At 51.5% G+C, this 17,478-nt stretch overlaps 1 protein-coding gene across 3 annotated transcripts; it reads right to left on the bottom strand.

The window, feature by feature from the left end:
• Nucleotides 1–6,171: 6,171 nt before the first annotated feature.
• PERM1 (PPARGC1 and ESRR induced regulator, muscle 1) lies at nt 6,172–17,157 on the bottom strand. 3 transcript variants are annotated; one of them, XR_006175080.2, is made up of 5 exons: nt 16,999–17,157; nt 13,884–16,013; nt 12,676–12,788; nt 10,716–10,832; nt 9,535–9,675 (listed from the first exon to the last, which is right to left on the bottom strand). XR_006175080.2 is itself a non-coding variant. In XM_042852873.2 (4 exons), the coding sequence occupies exons 2-4, from the start codon at nt 16,009–16,011 to the stop codon at nt 9,501–9,503; spliced, it is 2,436 nt and encodes an 811-aa protein (XP_042708807.2). In that variant the 5' UTR covers nt 16,012–16,013; nt 16,999–17,156; the 3' UTR covers nt 6,172–9,500. The 3 variants fall into 3 exon arrangements, 2 of the variants coding, with proteins under 2 accessions (XP_042708807.2, XP_042708808.2); XM_042852873.2 differs by lacking the exon at nt 12,676–12,788 and having other exon boundaries at nt 6,172–9,675; nt 10,716–10,848; nt 16,999–17,156; XM_042852874.2 differs by lacking the exon at nt 12,676–12,788 and having other exon boundaries at nt 6,172–9,675; nt 16,999–17,156.
• Between the last annotated feature and the right edge of the window lie 321 nt (nt 17,158–17,478).

The raw sequence follows: 17,478 nt of genomic DNA, 5'->3' as shown, positions 1-17,478 counted from the left end.
GACAGCTATTGGTTTCCAATCCCTTTGAAGCCCCGGTGGTCCAGGCAAATGTCTTGGAAAGCGACCGAGCAGAAATTTCCGCTGGAACCTATGCTCTGATTTTACTGTGGTCAGATGACTCATTAGCGGGGCTATTGCTTGAACTACATCTCGCTGGCCGCGCTGTTGTTATATCGGTTGCTGTAGAAGAGAGAAATTCAGGAGCTATTCCCATCCAGCAGCTTAAGTGTTACATTGTATAACGGGGCCCTTTGGAAGAAGGCTGCTACGGAAGGCAGCTGAATTAAGGAGGTAATTATTCAGCGTGCACCTGTCTGACTTTTTCATTTGCTTGGCAAGATGCGGTGTCAGATGGGGAGCTGCACGCTAGGTTAGGACATGGTGTAGGGTAGCATGTCTCCCACGTGGCATTTCCAGACTTCAGCAAAGCCACTTTCTTTGGCAGAGTGAAACAGAAATGACCTTTTCCGTGGGTCCGAGTCTTGAGTTTTCTATTGTGGTGGTCCCTGCTTTTGCAAAAGACGGTCATTCCTGTTTCCTTGTTGTAGGACAGGATATTGGCTCGCGGACCTGTCAGTGGTACGGGAGGGAGGAGACTACAGAGTGTAAAAGGTCATTGACTAAACCAAGCAGGAAAATGACAGGCATGTCACGGCTGGTTTTCCCTCTAGGATACTGGAGAGGTTGCTGATCTTTCAAGTCTGGCCCCAACTCCGAGAACTTATCCCCCGACACTGGCTGTGGTTTCTGATACTTTGATTTCCGCACTGTAAGGCCCCTCCTTTCCTATGGCTCTGCAGCAGGGTAGGAGGCTTTTACCCTCTAGTTATTCAGTTCACCCTCTTCAGCCTTCTGTAGAATACAAAAGGAGCCGCAAAGCATGTGAACCCAGCTCAGTGTGATCACATCTTGATTATCTGGCATTTTCTACAGCAGCCGTTCTCAACCAGGGGTCCAGGGCTCCCGGGGGGCCATGAGCAGGTTTCAGGGGGGGCCGCCAAGCAGGGCTGGCATTAGAATCACTAGGGCCCAGGGTAGAAAGCCAAAGCCCCCCCCGTGCAGGGCCGAAGCCTGGGACCCCGAGGCTCGCCACCTGGGGCTGAAGCCGAAGCCTGAGCAACTTAGCTGTGGTGTGGGGCCCTGGGCAATTGTCCTGCTTGCTACCCCTTAACTCCGGCCCTGGCTTTTATATGCAGAAAAACAGTCCTTGTGGCACAAGTGGGCTGTGGAGTTTTTATAGCATGGTGGGGGGAGGACGCGGCTCAGAAAGAAAACATTTGAGAACCCCTGTTCTACAGCAAAGATCTCAAAGTGCTTTCTGCATTTAGGCCCAGATCTTCATTGAAACCAGTGGCAGTTAGGCCTTATGGCCCAGATCCTTAAAGGTATTTAGGTACCTGATTCGAAGGTCACTAATTCATAGAATTTCTGACCATAGAATTTGACACTGAGCAGAATTTCCCTGAGTAATTCCTGCATTGAGCCCATATCTTGTGATTTGGCCCGAGCCTATTGTTGTAGGAAGCCCTCCTATTTGGATTTGAAGCTTTCATGTGATAGAAAAACCCTTCACCACATCCCTGTTCCAATGGTAAATTACCCTCCCTGGTAAAAATGTGAACCTTTCTGTACAGCTTGGATTGAAAGACCCCCATTGACGACAGTGGCGTTTGATTCTGGCCCATAAAGAGCGAGTGACCATGTTAGCGACCACTGGAATAGTGTTACTTCTGGGGTAGAACCGGGGGAATAAACGAGGGCCATATCCAGTTAAAATGGCAGGATATAATGAGCTGGCCAAATTACGGTCTGGGCCAGCAGTCCTGGTCTTGCAAAAAAACCAAAAACTGCACATACATACACTCAGTAAACACCTGCTACTCATGCTGTCACCCTGGTGGCGGGAGGGATGGCTCAGTGGTTTGAGCATTGGCCTGCTAAACCCAGGTTGTGAGTTCAATCCTTGAGGGGGCCATTTAGGGATCAGGGGGGATCTGTCTGGGGATTGGTCCTGCATGGGCAGCAGGTTGGATTAGATGACCTCCTAAGGTTCCTTCCAACCCTGATATTCTACCATTCCCTCCAGCCCCACCCTGTTGTTTGTAACCCCCACTCATTGTGTTACATCTAACTGGGCAGGGAAGGTGCTTTTTCTGTTCTTGAAAAAGCTTAGCGTGTTTTGGATCACCACAGTTGAGACTTTCAAGGCTGACTAGGGGATTTAGACACAACTCCTATTTATTTCAGTGGTTTCCTGGGGTTGAATCCCCTAGGTGGCTTTCCTAGATTCTAAGGCCAGAAGGGACCATTGTGATTATCTAGTCTGCCCTCCTGCAGAGCCCAGGCCAAAGAACTGCCCCATACTAATCCCTAGAGCAGAGCTTTTGGAAAAACATCTGGATTGAAAAATGGTCAATGATGGAGAATCCACCATGACCCTGGGTAAATTGTTCCAATGGTTAATGACTCTTACGGTTAAAAATTGATGCCTTATTTCCGGTCTGAATTTGTCTAGCTTCAACTGCCAGCCATTGGATCACATTGCAATAGGACCTCAGAGTTACGAACACCTCGGGAATGGAGATTGTTGGTAACGCTGAAACGTTCCTAATGCTGAACAAAACCTTCTGGTTCTTTCAAAAGTTTACAACTGAACATTGACTTAACACAGCTTTGAAACTACCATGCAGAAGAAAAATGCTGCTTTTAACCATCTTAATGTAAATGAAACAAGCACAGACACAGTTTCCTTACCGTGTCTAATCTTTTTTTAAAACGTTCCCTTTTTTTTTGTAGTTTACGTTTAACCTGGTACTGTGCCATACTGAGTTTGCTTTCTTTCTTTGTCTCTGCTGCCTGATTGCATACTTCCGGTTCCAAAGGAGGTGTGTGGTTAACTGGTCAGTTCATAACTCTGGTATTTGTAACACTGAGGCTCTGCTGTGTATCTTTCTCTGACAGACTGAAGAGCCCATAATTAAACATTTGTTCCCCAGGTAAGTACTTACAGATTGTAATCTAGTCACCCCTTCTCTTTGGTAAGATAACTAGATTGAACTCCTGGAGTCTATCACTATATGGCAGGTTTTCTAATCGTTATCGTGGCTCTTCTCGGAACCTTCTCCAATTTATCAACCTCCGTCTTAAACAGTAGGTACCAGAATTTGGGTGGAATAGCTTTGCGATCAGCACCAGCTCTCATGTTTATGATTGATTTTCTCAGGCTGAGCTATTCAAACAGCCAGGCATCTGGTTTTACACCTCATCTGGAAGATTACTGCTTTAGTCCCCCTGCAGGGACTCTGGGTCCTGGGCTCAACGGGGATTCAGAGGAAAGAGTGTCCTCTAGTCATTCAGCTTCCTGCAGAACCTAAGGTGCGAGCCTCCACTGCCTTGCACCTTATGTTATCATTTGCACCGGTGCAGAGGGAGTGGGAAATGCTGCCAAATCACAAGTATTTGCAAATGTGTAAATGATGATGCAAGGTGGCAGAACTGAATCCCTAGAATTTTCCTCAGAGCTGTCCCATCAGCGCCAGTTCAGCCGTGCTCAGCTTAAGAAAATTGACAGCACCGTCATGTGAAGGGCAGAGAGCAATGGGGCAGGTGTTGGGAGCCGTGCAGAAGCCATGCCTTTAGCTCTGGGGCGGGGAAGAGGGCAAATGGGTCACTCTCTAGAAATGATTCAGAAAAAGGCCCAGCTGCGCACTGATGCGAAAGTTTTCCGATCTGGCCTCAGTTGATTGAATTCCCTCATTCATCACAAGGCACCGAAACAGTAAATGGAGCCAGCAGCATCCGCATTGCAGATTCAATCCCGTCCGTGGCTTAGGACAAACCATTGGAAGGAACATAACGTAACTGAAAATTCTGCACGTGTAGGAGGTTGGGATAAGAACTACCAAACTCATATGGAAAAAATCAAAATCTTCCCTGCCAACCTTTTGCCCAGGTTTGGAACCCAACTTGGGCCAAACCTCCTCTGAGGGTCTGAAGAATTCCAAAAAAATTATTACATTCAGGTTTCTGGCCAGGATCAAAAAAATAGGTACCAGAAACCTCCCCTATTCTAGTGCAATCTCCTGCCCAGCTTTACAAACCTAAGAGGTTTGGAGAGTTCAGAGAAGCAGCCAGATTTTAGGTGGTGGATTCAGACTAAAGCAGAATTCCCAACCTCTTGGAGATTTGCCCCACTACTTAGGTGATAGTTATTTAACACAGACATCTCAATGGTGCCTGCCAGTGGGAGTGCTGTACACGGTTCTTGCCTGGGGTGGAAAGGAGAACGTTGATTCCCTTCAGATTTTGGTGATTTGGTTAAAAAAATGTATCAGGATAATGAAAAGCCCAAAGAGGAGCCGTTAGAGGTTATTCTTGCATTAATGATGCCTTCTACACAGCCTCTGGTGCAACCTGAGGGCCTGAGCAGGGAGAACCAAAATACTGTGTATGGAGACTTAGCAAACACTACACACTCTGTTTCCAGCGGAAGGAGCTGTCTGACGCTCCACCCCACCCCACCCCCCAGCTTTGATTTTTTTTTTTTAAACCAGTGTTATTTACTATCTCCCAGGAAAGCCTTGGATAATGAAATAGTCGGATTTCTCCAGCTGTTACCCCCATTACCCATCCACCATGCTGCGGTCTCTGTATTCCCACCTGCCACTGAAAATGTGCGGCGCGGTTAATGTGTTCTGGCTGGGTAAACAGTGAAACTGAACATATGCGAATGTTTGAACTCCCCTAGCGCCTGCAGTGTTACCGTTTGTTCAAGGGGGACGTGTCTGCACAATTACCCAGGCCTGGACGCTGATGCCATTGCAGACAGGAGAAATCAGGTAGCGGTGGTTGGCTGTATCCATCGGAGGAGGGCCTGGATCCCTGACTTGTGCCTCACATTATGGGGGCTCATTGCTGTGTGACTTGTATCCAGCCCGGAGGTTTCCTAGGAGGGGTGTTTATCTCATTGTTCTCTTCACTCCACCTGGAGTAGTGTTTGATTGTCAGGTGGGGGATGTCTACACTGCGATCTCAGAGCCCGGGGCAGCTCACTGAGGTTCGCGGGGCTCAGGCTGCGGGATGATAAAATGGCAGTGTAGACATTTGAGCTCACCTGGAGCCTGGGCTCTGAGACCCCGTGAGAGGGGAGGGCTCCAGCCCGAGCATCTACACTGCAAATGTATAGCCCCATAGCCTGATCCCTGGGAGCTCGTCAGCTGAGCCAGGCCAGCCGCGGGTCTTGTATTGCGGTGTCACGGAGTGTCCCATTGATCAGAAGAGTCGTTGGGGCAGAATAAACCGAAGCCCCAGTTCGTGTGTCTCTGTAACACAGACTACGACCATGTGAGGTTTTGTCCCCTCCTAGTAGTTGGTTCGCACATGCGGTTTATGAGTCTACTGCTGTTTCCACCGAATAGCTCTGCAATGCTAAAATCATGAGATTCTCCTGCTTGTGCCAAAGGTTGTGGGTTTGAGGCCTGCTGTTGGCCCAAGCGGGACTGGTCTCGCGCTGTACCGTATGTTTATTTAGTTCATGATGTTCTGCAGAGACCAACTCACTGCTGGGTTGGATTTAATTTAGATTAGACACGATAACTGCAGAACTGGACGCCACGTTCTACTGCAGTACTGGAGAACAGTGCCCTGCCAAAAGCACTGCAAATGGGCCCATGTGACTTGATGATGAATTGAGACCAGTGGCTACTCTGAGCCAGAACCATGGAATGGACTTTCCCCCCCTCCTCATTCCCGAAATCCCTTCCTTGGCTCTTTGGGAAGGGATACACCCAAGCAGGCCTGGGCAGAGAACCCCTCTTCCGGGCCCCGATGGCAGTAGGAGTTGGAGGTTAAAGAAGCGCCTCTCTTGATCAAGCCCCAGTAGCGCGTGTTCTCCAAGCTGTGCCGGGAGAAGTGATTGAAAAAAAAACATTGTCATTAAGTCATCTAGTCTAGCCCTCAATGGCCAGTTCCCTTCAGCACCTCTGTACTGTGGCAATGCCTTGAAATGGTTGTGCTAGGCCGCTGTATGACTGGTTGATTGTTTATTAGGCACATACCCATTCAATGGTGGTGTGTGTGAACCGGGCGGAAATGTTGCAGGGACGTATTAATAGAGAGACTCCAGAATTAAATGAAATAGAAAAAGTATTGGAAGCTTCCAACACAGTATTCAGCCAAAAATTATCTGAGATTTATTTCATATATACAACTAATATACTCCATTTATATACAGTGTGTATCCACCACTGTCTCCTTTTACTGCTATTGAGCTCACTCTCTTATATTTAATAGGGCATGATTTTAAAGACAGCGCCGCAAATCCCCCCCATAAGTAACATTAAAACACCATGACACTATGTAATACAAGGGACTATCTAAACAGCTCTTAGTTCGTAAAACAGATTCAGGAACCAGCGCCGAAGACAAGTAAGGCTTATGAGGATTTCATGGCTCCGTTATTTCCCACGGAGGGAAGGGGTGGTCAGGAGTTCGTGGGTGGGGGACTGGTTGGACAGTGTGCTGATGACCTGCAGTTATCAAGCCCCCAAAGGCTGCAGAACAACAGTGATGAGCGTGCTAGCTGGCCTCAGCCTACGTCCCTCATTGGCTTTTGACCACATGTCCTTGCCGTTTGACACCATCTGATATTTGAAAGGGTCTCTGGCTAGAAGGTCAGGGGGGCTGGAACAATTTGTACAGTGGGGGTGTGGAGAGCGATTGAACCAAACTGTAAATCCTGTATATAATGGAAACCGCTTCAAGCCAGGGGGTGCAGTAGCACCCCTGCCCCCCTCGTTCCAGCACCTATGTAGAAGGTAGGGCTGGGATGGTGCGACGAGATACTGAGATGCAGTGACTGAGGTCTATGTGCTTTGATGGCTGGAATTATAGAAATCAGAGATGAACAAAAATTGATTAGATTGCATAGGCCATCCCCGAAAAACAGAGGGAACGGCACGCTGGGGTCGCAGTGCTCTGGCAGAGCTGTCTGGCAGAACCTCCCACGGTGCCTGTTTGTCCTATGCCGCCGATAATTTGCAGCCTAGTAGGCAGAAAATGGGTAAAGGATGGGGGTAAGATGGAAGACTGACTGCGTGGTGAAGTAAGCAAAGGCTACCAAGCCCAAGACTTTTTCCTACTGGCCCTATCTGGTGAACTCATTGTTGAGAAGAGGACTGGGTTTTCTAATGCAATCCACTGTTCAGGGTGTGTTATGTATGTGCCCGAACCACTGAGATGAGTTGGCGACATCGCCCACCTGGGAGAGACAGGACTTTAGCTCAACGTGTAGCAGTGCAGGCCTGGAGTGGTACATGTTCTGCGTTCAGCCCTTTAGAGGGACCAAGATGATGGTGGTTACATTGTGGATAACTCCTAACACCAATAAAAGAAGAAGGCTAAAACAGAATCAAAGACTAAATCTCAGGGACAATTTAGTAGCTCAACATTAGCCACAGTACCCCTCTGGGGCACAGGAGGGCGCTCTGAGATTATCACAGAAGGTCCCTTGTGGCACATTTGCAGAGATGTTATAGGGTGACTAACCCTTAACACACGACTCTTGAACTTCACCCCTTTCAGTCCCGGATCTCAGGCACCTTTGTCCTCTCTCCTCCTCCCCTGGATGTTCAATGCGCCCACCCCTGCCCCCAGCCTACTTTCCGAGGACACTTTTCACACGTGCCTATGGCTCCTCTAGCAGCAAAGAGGGCAATAGCTAGATCCCTGTTTGTCGGGCCAATATTCCAGCGAGGTCTAGGGTTGCCAACTCTCCAGGATTGTCCTGGAGTCTCCAGGAATTAAAGATTCATCTTTAATTAAAAGATTATGTCATGTGATGAAACCTCCAGGAATATGTCCAACCAAAATTGGCAACCTTAGCCTGGTCTCATACCTACCAACCAGCCTGTCCTCTCACATGGTCACATCTTCGCCAAAGCCCCTTTCTATGCCCCTCCCCCACAAATTTCAACCCCCTCCCCCCAGCTGTGATGCCATAAAGCAGAAGTCCCCACTGTTGTCTCTGGACCCTGGGGCCTGATCACCACTGAGGGGCTTAGTACCTGTGGTCCTAGCATCTGAATACCATCTCTTCCATAGTCATTCGGTATTTCCCCTTTCTCCAGCCTCTGCATCCCCCATCAGAGCCTTTTAGATCTCTCCTCATTTGTAATCTCTCCAACCCCAGCCCCTGTATATACTCTGACCTTGAAGCCCTCACTCCATCCAGGCCAGAAGGGTTAAACCAGCCCCCTTGCAGGACCCCTCAGTGCTACTGCATAGCCGGTCAGAGGAGTCGTTTATTGAATGATGCCAAATGGTACCTCCCCCGTCGGAGCAGCGTGCATCATACCTGCGTGGTTCTCCCCACCCCAGTGCACTGAACCGGCGGTCTCTGGCACAGCAAAGCAGGGAACTGGCTCCACAAATCCTACTGTAGTCTCATTGAAATGCACCACTGGCATGCACACACTGACCTCCGAGAGGATGAACTCCCTTGACATGAGCCAAGCCACGAAGGTCTGAACTCTGCTAAACAAGCCACCGTCTAAGGTCACCTGGAAACATTCCCAATTTCACTGCTGCTCCACAGATCGGCTGGGGCGAAGCAGCCAACCTGAAAGCTGCCAATGAGTCGATTGTTCCCCAAACCCTCTCCCTTCCTTCCAGAAAGCCTCCCCATTGCTAGCCGGGACCACTGGACACCAGAAGACTGAGGAGTTGCCCTGGTTTCTTTTGCCTTGCGGCTGCCCACTCTCAAAAGTCTCCTGTGCCAGCAACCAGCACCTTCCAGCTGAAGGGGACAAATGGATACAATTTCCCTTGGAACACACACCAATGCATGCGGCTACCTAACTATCCATAGGAGATAGCGTAGCAAAGTGAAACCGCTGAACTTAAAGGAGTGAGAGAAAATCTCTACACTACAGGGACTATACCTGCATAGGTGATAGAACTAGGAAATTGTGTGTGTGTGTGTGTGTTGTGGGGTACTGCAGCACCCCCTGGCTTGAAGTGATTTCCATTATATCCAGGGTTTACAATTTGGTTCAATGGCTCTCGGCACCCCCACTATACAAATGGTTCCAGCCCCCTCGTATACCAGCCTACCTACATCAGCATAACTCTGTAGTGTAGACACAGCCTACACTGACAGAACTCCACCTCCCCGAATGATGGCAGCTATGTTGACTGAAGCATTCTTCTGTTGAGCTGTTGCTACACTGGGACTAGGTCGGCATAGCTACGTCGGTCAGGCGTGTGGATGTTTCATCCCCCGATCGCCGTCGCTATGTTGACCAAGTCAGAGGCAGAGAGCAGAATTGAACCAGCATGCACTGGGCCTAACTCTACCCCGTGCAACAAAATGCATATAATGCCTATAACAAACAGGTTACATGTCAGATTTCATTGCTTCCTCGCACCCTGCACCTTGCCAGGACTCTACAGCCTGGATTCCAGAACCAGGTCTCCACTGGACCCATTGGCAAACAGTCATTTTATTGCCAAAGGGCAAGGTGCAGTGAGTGTCGTCCCTCGGACTCTTCCTCGCGGGCCCACGGGACGTGTCTCTGGCTGGGCCACGCGGGAGTGTCTAGGTTCCGTGTCGTCCTTCGATGGCCTGCCGTCTGAAGTACCGGATGGCAGAGAGGGTGCCGACGTTTGCCAGTAACACTGGAAAAGACCCCAACACATTTCAAGAATGAATCTAGGATTATTCCAAAGCCCTAGTTTCAGGGCTAGTCTGAGCAAAACAGTTTTCTGGAGCAGAGTTTCACAACATAAGTCTCTGCATATGATTGCCTTTTTGCTGCAGAGCAACCTTGGGTCGTTCATGCTGGTGTCTCTCCTTGTCACAGCTAATGAACAATTTCTCTGCACAACAGTGGCACTTTTCATCTCCGGATTGCAGAGCACGTTGCAAAAAATGAATGAATTTAGCCTCACAAACCCCCTTGATGGGGAAACTGAGGAACAGAACAGAGCGGTGACTCACCCAATGGACAAAGGTGTTAGCCCCACTGCACAGGGGTGAATTTCAACCCTAGTGAGTTAGTGGCGGAGGTTGGCATGGAGCCCCCGGACTCCTGATTTCTCACCCTCTGCTCTAACCACCTGGCGGCAATGTTCCCAACTAATTAACCCTTTGGGTGCTGGTGTCCAGTTCCACCTCTCTGTGCCGGCAGATCACGGCACCGTCCGTCCTTTCCAACACCAGCATTTCACGGGGAGCTCGGCATGCCTAGGCTAGCACTGGAGGCACATGTTGCCCCATGCATGTTTTGACGCCTTAGGGAACACTGACCAGGTTAAGCGATAAGACATGATAGGATGTGGTGATATTGCCACTGTCCGGATACAGGACAGGATTAATCAGAACTAAAGGAATTCTCCTACTGCTTCAAACTATAATTAAAGCCAGCAGCAGCTATGCTGGAGTAAAAGCAGTGAGAGATAGGAATCTCGCCCTTCCTGGGTGAGAGAGAACCCTAGAAACAGCCGGTGACGGACAGAACATTTCAGAAAGCAGGAAAAGGCCCTTCTACAGTAGGGAGAGATTCGGCTCCAACCTGTACGATCTGCCTAGCGGGAGGATGTAACCTTCCAACATTATCTAAAGCTAAATCCTCCCCACCCCCCGCAAATCCCCCATGTATCTCCCCCTCCCCTTTATGTAAAGCGCTTCTCCTCTCCCACGGGGTCATCCTACCTACCAGTCTTCCACGCGTCCGGAGCCTGCAGATCTGACGTCTTCACGGCCCAGGATGCAAAGGCAACGAAGACCAGGCACATGTCCTCCTGCGTGAGAGCTAGGGGAGGGTGGGGCCTTTCTGCAGGAAGAACAACCTGAAGCTAAGGGTCAAGCGGTACTAATAATACCCCTGTTACATTGGTCATTTCAGTCGGAAGTCTTTCTGGTGTACTTAAGCCTTACATTCATTGGCTTTTTTCACCAATCCCCTGCTAAGTTTTTCAAAAAGAGAAGAGAAAGGATCTTTTTGCAATGTTGTACAGCGTTCCTCTCCCTACGGAGTCGGCCACGAGCCCCTTCTTCTAATTTTTGGAGAACATGGGTCCATTTCTAGAAGCCACTTCCCCATAATCTTTTCACTCTACCCAGTTTTAAACAGTTCACCCGGTTTTCAGACTTTGTGGCCATGCAGGAGCTTAAGAGTTTGAAAGTAGCTTTTAATTTGTGTAGCGAAGGGACGTGTCCCTGTGCTAACTGGGAACCTAGCAGGTCTATCTAGCTAAGTTATCTAGCCCCATTTATCATGGGATATGAGCGTCTCACAGTCTTTAATGGATTTATCCTCACAACACCCCTCTGAGGTTAGGAAGTGTCATTATACCCATTTTACAGCCGGAGAACTGAGGCACAGGGAGACTAAGGGTATGTCTACACCACACACTAAGCCCAGGCTTTGACTCCAGTGGGAACCCAAGGCCCCCTTCTCTCCACACACAAATCAGTCTGACTTGGTTCCGGGAGCGCTCAGCACCCAGTTCCCAGGATGCTGCTTTTGGGGGCAGGGGGCGGAGCCTGCTGTGACTCAGGCCTGTCGTGTTGCAGGGTGGACACAGCTCAGGGTACACACCTGAGTCAGAAGGTCTGTGTAGTGCAGTGTGGACTTAGAAACACTGAGTCTGGGTCCCAAGGCCCTGGGTTGACAATGCAGTGTAGACATACCTTAAGTGACTTGCCCAAGGCCACACAAGAAGTCTGTGGCAGAGCAGGGGACTGAACCCAGGTCTCCTGCGTTGCAGGCTAGTACCCTAACCACCAGGCAAGCTTTGGGAAGCGGGTGGTCCAGCAGAGCCACTGGCGTGGGGAGTCAGGGGAGACCTGGCTGTGCTGTGTGACCCACAGAGCGGTGGTTTCTCCACCTGTACAGTGGGGTTCATGAGAAGTGCCCACCCTTGTAAAGTGCTTTGAGATCCATGGATGAAAAGCAACGTGGAAGAGGACTAAGCCTGGTTATTAGTTCTATGAGAAGCCTCCACGCCCCCTGCACTCCATCATGGCCATTCGGAGACTGTGGGCTGCTCTCCAGGGCGTATGGCAGACACCGCTTGGGATCTTCCAGTCTGTTGGTGTCTCTATGCTAGCAACCTTCGAGGCATGTTGCAAGAGGGTTGCTTTGTTTGCTTGTTTGATCAGGTTTTTAATTAAAGCCAGTTTTATTAATTAGTTACCACCAAGGCAAAGGGTCTTTTCTCGGGGCAGATAAAGAGGCAGCGCTTTGCTGAGTCACCCATTGGGAGGGCTCAGGCCTTATTTGTTTGTTTTTAATATTAACTGGGAGGCACCATGGCTTTAAGCCCAGTATAAACTTTTAAATAAAGACGGTGGCTGTCCTAATGGGTCACATTTCCTCTCCTTCTATTCCCAGCCGCTCTCCAAAACCTCTCGCACCTACTCACAGTCATAAGCAATGCCTGAGTAACCTTTAGAGGCTCCAGCGGGTGCTTATTAAATTAGCCCTGGTTCTAATGTTCTCCTTGTCTGTTTCTGCACGGAAGGTCCCAGTTTGCCTTTCTCTCCTGCCAGCATTGTGCCTGTCACAGCCCAGGCACACCGGCTCAGCAACCATCGCGCTAGCTTGGTACAGACAGCGTTCCTGGCCATTGACCCCTCAAACAGAAATCCAGCTTCAAGCTTCCCCAGTTCACCTTTGTGTATTGGCACGCAGCAAAGGCGGATTCTGAACTCTGGTGGGCCCTGTCCACAGTTGGGTTTAAACACACTTGTTGCCAGCAGAGTTCTAGCTTGCTTTCCCTGACCACTGTGGAGAAGGACAGATCAGTTGTCACCAGTCTTTACACATAGTCTTCCTTCCAACTCCTTTTTCTTAGTGTGTGAGCAAGTTTTTAGTCTTGGAAGAAATGCTTGTGGCGGTGTTAGTTTGGGTTGCACACAGTTCTGTGTACAGGGAGGCAGGAGAGTTGGCCTTTCTTTCTGCTCTGGGCTCTGACTAGAGTCAGTTCTGGAGGGATCATTGCCCCCAGGGAGCTGGGCACTGGTGTTGGGCTGAAGGGATTGCCCGCATACTGTTTGTGACCACCTCTGCTCCAGGACTGGTGGATGTGCATTAATAAAGCAAGTTACACACAGCATACCCCCAGATTCCACGTCACTGAGTTCTCCTTCCCTGGGAAGCTGACTTGCAAGATGCTAACAACTGCTACTGCTCAGCAGAGAAATACGCTAATGGTGGGAGAAGGGGCAACATCCTAAAGCAGTTTGGTTTTGTAATGCCCATGGGTTCAGCTCCCAAACAGCCCTGCCAAAGTCCAAGGCTGTTGAGCAGTGAGGGAACATGGTTAGTGCATGATTTGGGTCTCACTATGCATGACCAAGCTATGCCTTAACCATGCCAAGGGATTCTTGGGTTGCAAGCGTATCCTCCAGCATGTTTGACGATGGGACCACAGGCTAACAAAGGGGATGGAACCGTGCCATTAGCATGATTCATAGAGCAAAGAACAACAGGGACAACGGCACTATCTCTGGGCAGCAGCATCAGGAACATCAGTGTGTTGGTGCCAGGGGGTGGAGGGCTGGTTCTGGGCTCTGGAGAAACTAGTGTAGCATCAGGGAATTCAGTGCCGTGCTGGGAGCTACAGGCAAACAGAAAACCCAGCACTGGGTCTGGGCTGTAGCCCCAGAGCAGCGTAGAGGCTGCAGACGGGGTTTGGGGCAGAGGCACTGGGTAGTTCAGGGCCTGGGCAATCCAGCAGTGGTTCTGGGCACAGCCCTGAGGACACCATGGCTTCTGTTTCCTATTTAATCAGTGAGCCTGTTTCTACAAGGGAGCGCCATGTTTTTAAACCCTGGGGCAGCGAGAAGGGACCAGCCGGGGCCAGGATCAAACATTTACCTGCTAGTGCAGGGGCCATCCCTAAATCCTCTGGCTTCAGCTGGATTCTCCCGGGAGGCCTCAGCTGGAGAAGGGAGAGCCTCTTTATGGAACCTCGTGGGACCGGGACCCCGCGGTCGGAGGGGCTGCGTCTGACCAGGTGCATTGGCTTTTGCAGGAAGGATTTCAAAGCTGCCATGGCTTTTCTTGCCTCCAAGGCCGGCATGCGCAGGAAGATCCGCCCCCAGCTCCTCCTGCCGCTTGCGCCGTCCGTAAAGAAATGTTCGTAAACCTCGGGGATGGAGATAACACCGCCAGGCTCTCCAGCTATGGTCGAGCCCAGGTCCTCCCGGCTTTCGCACGGTGAGGAAGTTTGCTCCAAGGTGCTGATCTTGTCTGGCTCCACAAAGGTGTCTTTGCTGCCTCCTCCCCCACTTTCTTCAGGTTCGTTAAAGAAATATTCATACATCTCAGGCCCGTACATTTCAGGCACCTCCTGCTCCTTCTCACAGGGAGATATGGGCGTTTTCGCCACCCCACCCAAGCTGTTCATCTCCCCCCCCTGCTCTTGGGCGTCACAGAAAAAATAGTCATACATCTCCGGCCAGGTCAGGGCAGGTATGGCCCCCTCCTGAGAGTCCTCAGCTGCTGAATGATGAGGAAACATCCCTCCTAGGAGCCCAGATCTCTGCCTTCCCTGGGCTCCATCTTCAGCATCCCCTGCAACTGCCACCGTGCTTCCATGACGCAGTGCCTTCCCAGTGGTGCTCCTGCACTCCTCTCTCTGTGACGCAGTGGGTTTGCTGCTCTGATTCAACGACATGTTCTCATGGATTCCTAAACCAGTTGCTTGCTTTGGCCTTGCATGACTAGTCTTCTTCAGTTCCCCTGGGAAGGGCTGCACTGCAGGGCCTTTCACCGCCTTGCTCCTGGGAGCGCTGACGGCCTGACGCCCCAGTGCCAACCCTCGCCCCTCATCCCCCAGCATGCCACAGGTCAGGATACCACCTCGCTGAGCTTCATCCTCACCCTCCAGCCCCCCAAGAGCTGGTTTGGCCACTATTCCCTCTCCTTTGCTCTCTCGCGATAGGGCAGAGGAGGTTAAAAACTCCATAGCTAGAGTCGAGCTTTGCAGTGCCACGGCCGCGTGTGATGGTGTCACCGCAGCTGTGGGTGTTCCCTGGTGCACAGGCCCTCTGGGCTGCACAACATCTGGAGAGTCCCCAGGGGAACCCGGAGCAGTCAAGGCTTGACCAAGACCCAAACGCTCCCCTGGATTCTTCCCAGCAGGCCGGCTCTCCCCTGGTATTCTGGAACACGTTGGCTGCAGGGACTCTGCAGATGGATTCTGGGAAATGTCACCGGTTGGGTCTGGCAGCCCAGGCTCTAAACAGAGAGACCAGTTAGCCTTTTCCCCCGCTGGCCTCTCCATCCCCCATGAAGCAGCCAGCGCTGGGGAGCTCACATCCGCTGCATGAACTGGCCTTTCAGACTCTGCCTTCTCTGGGCTGCCTTGTAGATGCTCCCCTGATAATTCCCCCTCCTGTGGAGCTCCTTCTGGCAGGTGACTGTGGGGTACTACAGCCAGACCCCATCCTGCCTGTACAGCAAACGGGGCGGCCACTGCACGTTCTGCGGCCTGGCCCACTTCATCGCGGGAGCTGTCCTGGGCCTGGAGCGGCTTCTCCATGGCCTGGCTAGCTGGTCCGGCAGAGTCGGCCCCTGAGAAACAAGGCAGCTGCCTGTCCTGGGCGCTGGGCATCAGCGGAGTCTGCTGGGGGGATCCGGGCGTGTCGCTCTCACACAGAACCCTCCTGCCTGAGCCCAGATCCATTTCATCCTCGCGGCCTGACAGAACCTCCTCCAGGAACAGGTGCCCAGGGATGGGCCGGGGTGGGGCGGTCTCTCCGGGGACCCCATGTGGGGGGCAGGGTCCCGGGCCAGGAGCTGGCGTGCTGCCTGCCCTCACTGTGATCAGCCTGGCGGTGCGGGGGCTGCCGGCCTCGCCGTCCCCTTGCTCAATGTCACTGACGCCCAGCTCCTCCGCCGTGGCCAGGGCGGCCGGGATTAAGCTGCATTCTTCAGCAGCCGAGTAAAACTCCGCCCAGTCCCTGTCATTCAGTTGGATGCTGTACTGGAAATTCTCCATCTCTGCAGTGGCAAAGCAAGGGGGGGGGGCAGTGAGGACGAGGGCACCGGGAAGGGGCGCCCAGGTACCCACCGAGACTAGGCCACCAGGCCACTCGAGCCTTTTATCTTCACTTAACCCTTTCCCCTCCGGTTCCTTCACTATTCTGCTGTGCTGCTGCCATCCGCATTCTCTTGCGGTTGAGACCAATGGGACGCTGGGACAGATCTTGGCCTCTCCATCAGCCTGGCAGGGGCCTCCTCCTCCTCCCATACATCAGCATGACAGAGGGCATCACCCCCCTAGACACATCTAATACCTACAGCAGCCAGGCAGCCGTTAAATAGTGGAGACAATCCTCGGCTTTAACGCATGTGAGCCTTAGTGCATTCTGCGGTGAGCTATTCTAAAGACCGGACCGAAGAGGCACCTTCTGTGTTAGGATCAAATGATCTTACTTGCCATGTAGCTCCATTTGGGGATTTTCTAATCTCATCTGCATTAGCATAAGGGGGCACCCCGGGGAGTGAATAGAGCAATTGCAAGAAGCCGGAGGGGCACAGACGAATTTCTGTGCCTCTAGGGTGTTGCAGATTCTTACGCTGTCTGGCCCACTGCTCAGTGGATCTGAGTGGATCTAATGTCCTTTCAGGTGCAGACTCCTCTGTGGAGTGCACCTGCTCTTTCATGACACGCCTTTCACCACACATTTTATCCCTTCTTTCTACGTCGCCTGTACCTCCTTGACCAAGATCCTTGGCTGGTGTAACAGCTCCATTGACTTCAATTTACACCCGCTGAGGATTTGGCCTCTTGCGCCTCCCTGGAGGCATGACGGGTTGCAACAATGCCACATAAACGCATTCAAGAAGCAGAGGTTTGCAAAGCCACAGCTGCCTGGCCCATTTCCTGGGGACAGCTTTTCCCCCTGAAGCGGTGGGGAAGCGAGCCAGGGGTCAGAGAGCAGCGAGACACAGCCGGCATGCAGAGCATGCGAACGCATCCTACCTGGGGAACAACGGAAGCTGGGGATGGAGCCAGGTGCAGAGTGGTGCAGCGAAATCCTCCCAGCGCGACATGGTGCCGTACCCTTGACGGGGACATTGAGGGCCAGACTTCAGAGCGGCTCCATTCACAGGCCAAAAATAGCCCCCAACCTGTCATGTGAACCGCCATACGTGCCAAGGACTCTTCCATAAATAGTTGACGGGGGAGAGGCTCTGGGCTTGCCAGCCAATGGCTTTCCCTCTCACACACACAACAGGGACCCTTGGCCACCCACAGACACACGGGGCCCTCAGGGTTGGAGTTACACCCATGTAAGTGAAGGCCGCGCAGGGCACAGGTGCTGGGCATGGGGCACAGAACTCACACAAAGAAGCCAGAGTTGCAAGGATGCTCCCAGAATGGCAGATGGACACATCCCATGACAACGACTGAGGCGAATAGCTTCGGAAGTTAGAGGAAGTGAACTGAGGTTGATTCTGT

Source organism: Chrysemys picta, chromosome 21, assembly GCF_011386835.1.
Source record: "Chrysemys picta bellii isolate R12L10 chromosome 21, ASM1138683v2, whole genome shotgun sequence".
NCBI classification, from domain to species: domain Eukaryota; kingdom Metazoa; phylum Chordata; order Testudines; family Emydidae; genus Chrysemys; species Chrysemys picta.
This window is presented reverse-complemented; position numbering and strand designations above follow the sequence as displayed.

What these genes read in the sequence shown, in the direction of transcription:
- PERM1 (XM_042852873.2), bottom strand. Translation starts at nt 16,011, where the DNA reads ATGGAGAATTTCCAGTACAGCATCCAACTGAATGACAGGGACTGGGCG. An exon ending in GATGGCCCCTGCACTAGCAG is followed by an intron (nt 10,849 to 13,883) that starts GTAAATGTTTGA and finishes CCTTAGCTTCAG; the next exon opens with GTTGTTCTTCCTGCAGAAAG. An exon ending in TCCGGACGCGTGGAAGACTG is followed by an intron (nt 9,676 to 10,715) that starts GTAGGTAGGATG and finishes GGTCTTTTCCAG; the next exon opens with TGTTACTGGCAAACGTCGGC.